At 36.1% G+C, this 11,271-nt stretch overlaps 1 protein-coding gene across 1 annotated transcript; it reads left to right on the plus strand.

Moving 5' to 3' along the window:
* The first annotated feature begins 512 nt into the window (after positions 1-512).
* On the plus strand, positions 513-10,965 carry LOC129903653 (nuclear cap-binding protein subunit 2-like). The gene is made up of 11 exons (XM_055979199.1): positions 513-530; positions 1,161-1,384; positions 4,195-4,333; positions 4,410-4,443; positions 4,756-4,869; positions 5,847-5,900; positions 6,019-6,040; positions 9,218-9,301; positions 9,594-9,661; positions 9,888-9,948; positions 10,764-10,965. The coding sequence occupies exons 1-11, from the start codon at positions 513-515 to the stop codon at positions 10,963-10,965; spliced, it is 1,020 nt and encodes a 339-aa protein (XP_055835174.1).
* Positions 10,966-11,271: the final 306 nt, after the last annotated feature.

Genomic DNA, 11,271 nt, shown 5'->3' on the forward strand with positions numbered 1-11,271 from the left:
TGTATTGTTTCCCATGTTATCGTATCAGTGGTCAAGTTATTGAATGTTTGTTTTAAATAAGAAAAGAACGGAATAAAGCAAATAAAGGCATAATCTTTTTTAACCTGTTTATTAACTTATAAAAACAGAAAATGAATTTGCTTGATGAAGTTCAACTGAACTTTTATCCATGTTGTCAGGTTTCAGCACAATGGGACTCATAATTCTCAATTACTTTTACTAGAATTTTCTTTTTTATTCTTGTTGTTTCATTTAGAATATGCTAAAAGAAAAAAAAATAAATTTCATTTAACTTGGAATCAGTCTATCAAAATGTTGGCTGTTATGTGGAACTTTATATATTGGAGAACTTGATAGCTATTATCTGGAAGGAGTAATCATTCTTTTCTCTATTGATCTTATTTATATATCTATGAATATTTTTTTCCTGTTGTTCTTAACCTGAATTAGAATGTTGCAGTTATTAGGCTCAAAAGAGCCAAAGTGGGAGATATCCTAGGGAGAAAATTGCAATGGCTTCTCTATTCAAGGTAATATGAATTCCACAGTGTTCTTTGTCTTTTTATGTATGCTGTATACATGGTATGTTTTTCCAATAATCAATTTGTCCATTGACTTGATGTTTTTAAGTTGTGTCTTTCTTTGTGTTTTCGTGGATTGTACTAGTGCCTGAAGAGATCTGCTCCTGCCTGTGGAAAGCACAGCCTTTGGAGTATATAAAACATGTTATTACTTTTTACACTCTACTTTAATCCTTGTGTAGTTGCTCATCGGAGGAGTTATCAACTTTTTTTCCCCTTATATTTCTATCATGAAGGAGGGTTGGGAAGGGTACAGTAAGAATTCTACACACACCTATTGCATGGAGACTTGAATAGGTACCACTAAGCTATAAGCCTCAGTGTTATGAGTAGCTACCAACTCTTACATGGTTTCCTGATTTAACTCGAAAGTTTGTTGTTTAGGAAGCAAGATACATCTATGACTTCCCATATTTCTATATAATGTTAGCAAAGTGCAGCAAATGAGTCTCCTGCATCTCCATTGGCATTTCATAAAATTTTAACATAACGAGAATGTAGTGTCCTATGTCCTTTCTTAATCTAGATTTTATTTGCTTTTAACTATCTTTTAACATTTCCTTGTTGTTTCTCTCTTAGGATTTAGCCAAGATTTCAGCATATAGGGATAGAAGGTTTCCAGGAACACAAGAAGAATTTGAAGATGCTTTGTTAAAGTCGATAACTGTTTATATGGGGAATATGTCATTCTACACAACAGAGGAGCAAGTATATGAGCTGTTCTCTCGTGCTGGAGAGATTAAAAGGATAGTGATGGGGTTAGATAAGAATTCCAAAACTCCTTGTGGATTCTACTTTATGATGTATGACCTGAACTTGCTTTCAATCTTAAATTCTTTCATTTTGTGTTGCTAACCTTCAACCGTATAATTTCTTCTCCAAATATGGTACATCTGCTCCAGCTTTAGCTAGTTCCCTCTATCTCTGATTTTGTTTACTTGTTTAATAAGCATCTCATATCATATATGTTACTGTTTATCAAAAAAAAAGAATTTCATTTTATCTATTTGTCATTTGTTCATGCCATCTGATGAATTTAAGGATCATGTATGCCGTTTCTACTCCTACAAGTATCGCTCAACTCTTTACTCGTTGTGTCTTCAGATTTAGACGACACATGTTACAGTCCTGAGGGTTAATACAAGGAACTTAAGAAGAATTCTGAAGATTATTTGATTCAGTATTGAGTGTTAAAACTAGTTTGACATGTTCTTCTAGCATATTACAAGAAATCTGAATCCACTCGATGCGATCGAAGACCATCTAGGTTTTTGGTTTCCCTAGCAAGGACAAGATTCCCAGTACAAGCAAGGGTTCAATTTGATATCTTTAATTTTTTTCATTTTCTTTGGAAAGTTGGCAGTGTTAGAGTAAGGCCAATGGCATAGGCAGAAGTCAAGACGGATGTCTGCTGAAAATTGCGGATGAAGCTTGTTTTTCACATGAAGGTGAAAATTAGATCCAGCTGTTCTTTGGTGCAAAGGAACTACATGAGTAAAAGTTCGACATACAAGGTTCAGGTTGAGAGGTGCTATTGAGTATGTGTTAAGACAGGATGATACGGATTTTGGTTCATACTGCTGGATAACTGTGCAGTTGGCTATTGAGAGTAAAGAAGGCTATTAGCGGAGTCTATCGAAGTCAAATATTAGTATTTGGGTTCTTGATACCTTCGATATCTTAAAATGGAAAAACAGAAGAAGCTTGGGACCTAGATGAGAATATGGAAATGTGAGTTTTTTTTATCTGCAATGATAAAGTATGAAATCTTTCAGAAGACGGTAGGAAAAAAACAGAGACTTCCAAAATTTTGAAATATCTGAAGATTATAGCGCAGTTTTATTTTCTTTAATGGATTCAACACTATTGCAGTTATCTATCTTATTCTGACATAGCAATCAATGTTAAACTTTGTTTGGAATTTTTGGATTTAAAGAGTCCTAGAGGAAAGGAGGGACATGTGGGAGAAAAGAAAAGAGAGGAGAGAAGGGAAAGAATTTTTTATCACTCTCTCTATCTCAATTTATCTTAATTTATGTGGCACACTTTTCTTTTCAGTTGTTTCAAAAAGAATGTCACATTTCTATAACTAAAAATAATTTAACTTTAAATTCTCCTGTTACCCTTAATGTTAGACCAGGAGGTCACGGGTTCAAGCCTTGGAAACAGCCTCTGGCAGAAATGCAAGGTAAGACTGCGTACAACAGACCCTTGTAGTCGGGCCCTTCCCCGGACCCTGCGCATAGCGGGAGCTTAAGTGCACCGGGCTGCCCTTGCCCACCCTTAATGTTAGACCACACATTTCTAAAGTCTTTTTATTTTCTTAAACTTTATGCCAAGTCAAATAGTGCTAGATAAATTGGGACAAAATGAGTATTACTTTTGCATCAATTTGGAGAAAAATGAATGGTGTGACTTTTATCTGACACTAATCACCTGTTATGTAGTCATTTCATTTGTAATCCTAACGTGCTTCTTGGTATTACAAAACATTTCACTAATGGAGTCACATCTAGTTTTTGCCAGTTTGAACTGAAAAGGAAACTTTGCTCCTTGATAGAAAAAATAAAAGAAAATTTCTCTCGTATTTGTGTTATATTTTTCTTCTCCTTTTTCAAGTCTTGGGATTGTTTAACTTGTTAGTCTAACGGTATCATAACAAAAAGTTGGAGTATTTTGGCTATGGCGTCTTCGATGTTATCTACTTGTTCTGCTTTGTCACCTTCTTAATGATGGTAAACAAAATAAATTAAGAGGAGAGTTTCTAGCTAGGAATGAGAGTCAAATAGGTTCTTTGCAAAGCGAATCAGCCAAATTAACCTTTCACAAAGTAAAAGTAGGCATTTGTTCTTCCCTAAAAATCCCAAAATATGATTCTAATAATGTATATGCACCTTCATGTCATCCATGTATCATCAATATTTTTTCAGAAGCTATTATATTGTTCTTTGACTACTTGTGATGGTGTGGGGTGAATTTGTATTTGGGAAGTATATCTATTTCGTAGCATTCTCTGTCTTGTTGCCCTGTTCCAAGCTTGTCAAATTTTGCTACTTTTAGATGTGTTGTCATTTTAATTGACTTGGGTTGACACTTACAAAGTTTAAGAACAGATGGTTGAATGTGTATTATTATTATATTAGGTTTGATGTGAAGGAGTTCAAATAATATTTTGAACAGTAAAAAGGAGAGAAGTAAGTCGAAATAATGTCAGATGATTTAGTAGTATGTATTTATGCCTGAGTTTAAATATGACACTAGGAAAGATGTGAACTTTTAGGATGTGCCAACATAAATATAGATCAATAAAAACGGAATGAAAGGAGTGTATCACAAGTTTGTCTCTTTGGTGCTACCATTGTCGTTGCAGTAATAAACATAAACCTATTTTCTCATTATTTTTTTCTTTTTTGATAGTTGAAGTGATTTCTTCTTATAAACACCAAGATGGTATTAGGTGTATGTTGTAGTTTGTTACATATATATCTTTGAGTTTATTTCCCGATTAGGGCAACATCCTATTTCCTGTACTAGGCAAAAAATGCCAAAGAAGAAAATAAAAGAAGGTGAGGAAATATCATTTGCATCGATAGTAACTGCAAAACTATTATAGATACTACTCTAGAGATGACACTGAAGACTCTATCAAATATATCAGTGGGACAATTCTTGATGATTGCCCTATTCATGTGGATTTTGATTGGGGATTTCAAGAAGGTAGGCAATGGGGCCGTGGTAGGAGTGGTGAACAGGTAATCTCGTTAGTGACTCATCCTTTTTTCTTGAGATTCATGCTAGCATTTGATCTGATTTATATTTTTTTCCCAGGTACGGGACGAATATCGTATCGACTATGATCCAGATATCCTTCTTTTACTCAATAATCATGTATTAACAAATTTCTTTCAACTTCTTCAACTTTCTTTTTTTAAAAAAATAATTTTTTATTTGTAGCTATTTTCTTGTATTTTTTATTTTCAGATAAAAATGTTTTCATATCATGCACCAAGTTTTCATCACCTTATTGGACGATTGAGTGAAACTCTAGCATTATAGTCCAATAATTAGAACAATCCTATTTTTTGCATTTGTTCACCCAAATGTCAATGGGGTTTAAGACATCATTCTTTCTCTATTTATATTTAAGAATTTAGGAGTATCTAACTAGTTATACGTCGTGGTAGTTATGGAAAATTGGTCCAAAAGAAATTGAAAGCACAAAGGCAACTAGTGGATTATACTACAGGATCATTGGGCGCGTACCCACCAGTTTTGCCGCCACCTTATTGTGAGTTTAACTGTTCTTAATCCATACGTAGTTGTTTTTTCGATAATATTGACTCTTTCTTTCATCTTAGCAAAGAGCTTCTTTCTCACAATATTTTATTTTTTGATAATATATGAAATGTACAGTGTAAAGTACGCAAATATGTTTCTTCCTTTTTTTCTCCAGGAAGAAAATATTTTTATTCAAAATTCAACTTCAAGTGCCTCATTACTGCAGATTTAGATTTTACTACTACAGGACTTAGGGGAGTATGTGGGTAGGGGTGTGTGTATGGAGGGGGGGGAATGACACCCATAAGTAAAACTAGCCAATGTTTATTAGTACCAAAGTTGGTTCAGTGGTGAACAAGTAGTTCTTATCATGCACCTTAGTGGTTCGAATATATGTGCCTTTCATTTAATGTGTTATAACTATAGCTCTTAGAGCCTCTTCAGAGGAATGATGGTTTTTATATTAAATACTGAACCTGTTAAGCACACTGTCTACTTTCTAGCTTCGTAGTGAATCAAACGTGTATGGTTAAAAAAATTATATAAGTTTCTGCATGAATAGAGTGACAACTTCTGATTGTTATTGCTCTGGGTTTGTTAGTACTAAATTTTGAGCTAGCCGTATTCTTTTCCATAATTGATTCGGTTGCTTTTTCCAAATTAATGCTGCTGTGAGTTTTCATTATTCTAGTATAAATTATAAATTCATATTTAAATTTCAGATCTCTCTATCAAAAGAAAGGGAAAAGGAAGAGATTGAATCAACCAATTTAGGATTTCAATTAGCTTGGAATAGTTGATTCGTTGTACATTCAAGCTCCAATGAGTTTTTCTTTGCACTTCAAATCATCTGAATTTATCTGTGGTGCTCCAACTGTCTGGTGTAGTAGATTTTGCAATATATTATAATTATAATAAAAATGTGTCACATTTCTTATAGACCTTTTACTATGTCTATGACATTGACTTATACAAGAAATATTGCAGATGGTAGACATGGTGGAAATCATGGTCATGGAGGATCTTATCGACATGGCAGAGGCAAGCTCTTCAAAGCTATTGATTCAGTTCTAATGCTCTACAATATTTGTATTTTTCTGTCTTTTGTTTCATTAGAATAGATTAAGCAAATAACTAATTCTCTATCTGTGGAAAATAGATTATCATCGCAAGCGTCACAGGTGTTACACCCCACACTTTTAAACTCAGAATGTCTCATAAGTTCCTTAGACATTATCATGTGAGCCGTATACGCTACGACACTATCAAACGACTCTAAGGAAGGAAGAATGTGATACTCCATTGTAGAGAATGTTGAAAATGGAGTCATAGGAATCCGGAAGGAATTGGAGGCTAAGTAATGAGTCGTTGGACTCGATTTACCTACATAAGCTACTAACATGAAAGTACTACATACTTAAGCTATTGGAATATGTATCAAGCTTGCGTAGCATGGATTACATAGACTCTTAAGACAAGACGAGATTACGAACCCATGGGGGAGAGGAGAAGATGACACGTGGCAGTAAAAGGAGGTGCCATGTGGTAGCTTAGGAAAGTGCCACGTGGCAGCAGGTGACCCACCTGCTTGGGGTCAAGTAGGTGACCCACCTACTTGGGGGTGGGCCCCACCAAGGGCACGTGGCAGCCTTGGAGGCTAAGTGTGGATCCGTGGCCCAATAAGGGCTTGACACGTGTCACCCTTAGGAGATGACACATGTCACTTCCTAAGGAACCATATATATACGTTAATGACTCTTAAGTCATTATGTATCCAAAAATCAGCCAAAACATAGAGAGAAAACGTGAGAGAAAGAGAGTACCCACGACAGCTATGGCTTGGAAGAATTAAGGGTGAGTTCTTCACTTTTCCTCCATGAATTAATTATCTAAGGTGTTCCCTAAGCACGTGGATATGTATATATGTATTTTACGATGTTTACGGAACCAAAACTTCAGCTTTACAATTGGAAACTTGGAAGAAAGGAGAAGAGAAAAACGTAGAGGGGCAAGGGAGGGAGCTACGGGTTTGCTCCAAGAAAGAGGTAAGGCCCGATTTCTTTTTGTGAATTAATTATTCAGGGTATACCAGGCTACATAATAGTGTTTAATGTTATAAAATTCCAATTTGGGGCAGCAGAGAAGTAACACGAACAGCCCGCTCAATTTCAGCGCGTTTGAAGAAGTTCCAAGTTGCGATTTGACAATTTTGGCCAATTTCGGGTAAGGTAAGGTTTCTCCTTTCAAATTGAAATTTATGGTGTTGTTATGGAGTGTGTTATACACCTTGTGTGTGTATGAAAACGTGAAAATGAGATAGGAATGCTTGGCGTTGGAGACAACCCAAATTGTAGTCGTTATAGTTGAATTGTCGTCGAAGTAAAGTGTTGTTCTTGTGAGTTGTTGCTTCAGGGGTGTGGTGTGTTGTTTCAGGGCCTAAATATGTTCTAAATATGGTTAAGGTTCTGATGGTGTCAACCACACGACCCCTTATTTCGTATAATTAAAGGTGTTACAAAATAAAGGTTAGACACCCTATTTTGGATATCATATTTTTGAGCAAGTCGTTTGGAGTTTGTATTGTGTAATGTTGGTGTGAATTACTTATATACATGTTGCAAGTTGTTGTTGTTGGTTGGCTGTATTTATTAGGAGGGGAATTGGAAATTCGGATAGGGTACATTATAGGGGAGGTGCTGCCCAATTTTCGTTAACGCCTTACCTAATTAAAGAACTAGTCGAAGAGACGGACAAGGAAATAGATTCCAGGAATGCTAAGGTGCAACCTAAGATGATGGAAAGCTAAGAGTGGTTGATATTCGTATTACTTTCATGTTGAATAGGTTCAAAGGACGACGAGGCAAATGGAATAAAGAGTAACTCACAAGAGGTATGTAAAGCTTTCTCTAGGCATGTTTTGGTATAAGTACGTACAACTATCTCTCATTTCCCTTAATATGTATTTGGTACGAAAATGAGATTATGATGCCATAGTGGTTCACCTATCCCCATGATGGGCCGGGTACGAAATATATATATGAAGATCACCTGAAGGAAAGTACAGACTACATAAAGCTTATTCTCTTTCTTCTTTTGGGCATGTCTTTGTCTTAGTTGTAAGTTGAATATGATCTAAGCTCTGGGGTAACTCCATTCTTAAACATCTCTTATTTACTTTTGAACATTGAACTCCTACAATAGTCGAACTATTTCTCTGGAAACTTTTATATGTTAAAGAGGTACCAAATGTACAGGCTCCAAGTCTTAAAGACTATACGAGATTAAGTGTTTTTGATTGCATAAATGATTTGGCCCCATGTTAATACATGTCTAGGATCCCCGAGATTACTTTTGAGACAACCCATAATGGCATTTAGAGGACACTCGAAATGACTACACCGTTACTCGGGTCCTCAAACAAAATCTTAATTTTCTTATTTTGTCGAGTCTCTGATAATGATTTAAATTGCATATAGTTACTCACTACTCTACTCGTGTATACTGTAACCCTTCTTTCATCGAGTCCCGAGCTGGGTACGTTATCGTGCACAATTCACTACATTGTTCACTGAGCCCCTCACTAGAGGGCCGAGTACATATGTATATATATGATGATGTATTATAATAAGGTGGTGAGGGCGTCGGGCCTATGATAGTCCTACAGATGTGATTCACCGGACCCTTGAAAGGACCGGCTATATTGTATAAATTGAGCATGCATGCTTTTGTGAGTCACAGAGTACAAGTACATGTCTTTGATTTGATAATTTATTCCCCTACTTCTCTATTTTGAATATACCTCTAGTGTATTATGTTATGTTTTACATACTCAGTACATATATCGTACTGACCCCCTTTCTCGAGGGGCTGCATTCATGCCCGCAGGTACAGATACAGGTTTTGGGAGTCCGTCAGCTTAGGATTCCATGCAGCTCAGCTGGAGGAGGCTCCATTATAACAGGGCCTAGTTTTTGATACTATCCACTGATGTATAAAATTGTTGTGTCTATTCAGGGGTACGGCAGGTGCCCTATCCCGCCATATATTGTCGTCAATAGTTTTAGAGGTCTGCAGACATGTATATATGGGTTGTGTATGTCAGTTTGATTCAACTGGGTCTACATGATATATGATATATATTAATATGTAATGACAGCCTTGTCGGCTTGTGTGCCCTATCATGTTGTGATAAAAATGGAAAAGGGCTACAGGTTTATGAAAATGTTATCGCCTAGTGGGGCTCTGTTACATGATATTGTTTTATTTATAGTTAAATGTGACCACAGCTGATAGATATATGTACGGAGGGTCTAGGTCGGACCCCAGTCGTGGCCTACGAGGTTGGGTCGTGACAACAGGGAAGATGACCACCATCGATCAGATTATTCAAAGAGGAGTTATGATCGTGAATCTCGGAGAACCTCTTATCATAAATCCAGACCGATATTCTCTTTTATACCAAAGCAAGCCATCATTTTTTTTATTGCTTTTTGCCAACATTTCCTCTTGCATATTTTCATATGTATTATGTGCTTGCCACCAATTGAAATACTTGGGAGTTCCCCTTCTACTAAAATCATCAATTAAAAATAGGATATTATTATTGACAACCAGGCCTTAGTTTGTGATTTTAATGCAATGGGAGGTTGAGGTGCAAATCCTTCTCTCTTTTGTTTGTCATTCTTTGTTTCAGCGGGTCAATTGTAGTGATACTTGTTGCAGTCTTATTGTGCGGGAGAAGAATCCACGTTTTCATGAGAGTGGTGATTCTGATAAAGAGGATGATGAAGATAGGAAGCAACGTATGTAGCTCTTTTATTTCTAAATGTAGATTGTTTGGGGAATAGTGTGTGTGTTATTATAAAAGAGTTAACATACCTATTTTTCTTGCTCTCATCAAGTTCCTTTTGTACTTGTGCTCACAGTTAAAATGTTGTACATTATTATGAAGTACTTGAAAACGTATTTGTTCTTAAAACGAGTAATCTTAGCTTCTGACTGTTATTATATCTTTATTTGTTTCTTAAGTTCATTTCTCAGTGTACCTAGTTATAGCTAGAGTATCATTTTTGACAACCCCGATAAAGCGGTAAAGCAATGTTTGCGAAGCAGCTGAAATTAGCGATGAATAATTTAATTCATAGTAAACAAACCTTTGAATACTCATGTGGTGTTGTGCATTTATGGGCAGTTCTTATAGTTAGCTTTCTTGTGGAATTTTATTTTAAACTCATATCTTTTTTCAAAAAAATAAAAAATAAAAAAGGACCATGGTCCTTTTATTTCAAACAAAATCAAATAGTCTACAACTTGAGTCAACTAAGGCTTTATTTGTTTGCACTTAATGGAGGTCTGAATCTGAATAATTCATACATTAAACAAATAGCTGCATTTGTTTTCTTTAAGATTTAAGCACTTAATGGGTTTGAATATGTTATAATCATTAAGATCTAGAATGTAATCTTAATATCATTAAGATGTATTCTTGCGTGGATAACATTCACCATCACTTTATCTACAATCACAACCACCACCACTAACCACCTCTATCACCACAATAACCATCACCACCACCACCATTTTCAACCATCATTACCGTCGTCTACCACTAATCATCTCACTCATCACAACCACCACCATTGCTATAATTACTATTATCAACTGCTACCACACTTACCTCTTCCATCATTATGATTATATCTATTGCCACCCCACCCCATCTCTATAGTAGGAGGGGTTAACAGTGAAGTAGTATGGCCTTAAGTTTATTCAGCTGTCTAGGTATGCTCAAGAGATGGTCCCAGATGTGAGGTCTAAGATGAGGAAGTTTGTCTTTAGTTTAGGCAAACATGTGAAAAAGGAGTGAAAGGCCGCTTTGCTGATTTTTGATATGGACACCTCCAGACTTATGGTCTATGCACATCATGTTGAGGAGGACAAGAAGAAAGCTATGGAGGAGCATCAGTGCAAGAAAGCAAGGTTGGTATGTAATGAGTCTAATCACCAGAAGAGTGGTAATGGCAACAGGTCGTTCTTTCAGAAAAGGTCATCTGGTTATGCACCATCATCAACAAGTCCAATGACACCAAGTAATATGAATTATTAGAGGTTGCAAGATAACCAGAATTTCAAAGTTCAAGATTCCTAGCCCCAAGAAAGTCTGGCCTAAGGTTCTTCGCAAAAGTCATTGTGTGGTAAGTGCGGTCGAATCCATCTAGGGGAGGGCTATGATGGCACTAGTAATTGATAAAAGTTTGATAAGATGGGTCACTATATGAGAGACTTCTCGGTGGAAATGGAGGCAACAAGGCCCAATCTTCAGCAACACTATCATTTGCCTAAAAGGGTACTATTTCAGGAACAAGCAACAGTTCAAACCGCCTGTATGCCATAGCTAGTAGCTAAGATCAGC

Source organism: Solanum dulcamara, chromosome 9 (assembly GCF_947179165.1).
Source record: "Solanum dulcamara chromosome 9, daSolDulc1.2, whole genome shotgun sequence".
NCBI lineage: Eukaryota > Viridiplantae > Streptophyta > Magnoliopsida > Solanales > Solanaceae > Solanum > Solanum dulcamara.

Bases quoted from the DNA above. Each gene is read 5' to 3' on its own strand.
- LOC129903653 (XM_055979199.1), top strand. The intron at 5,901-6,018 runs GCAAGCTCTTCA...TGTGGAAAATAG, and splicing joins ATCTTATCGACATGGCAGAG to ATTATCATCGCAAGCGTCAC. The intron at 9,302-9,593 runs GATATTCTCTTT...TCTTATTGTGCG, and splicing joins TCTTATCATAAATCCAGACC to GGAGAAGAATCCACGTTTTC.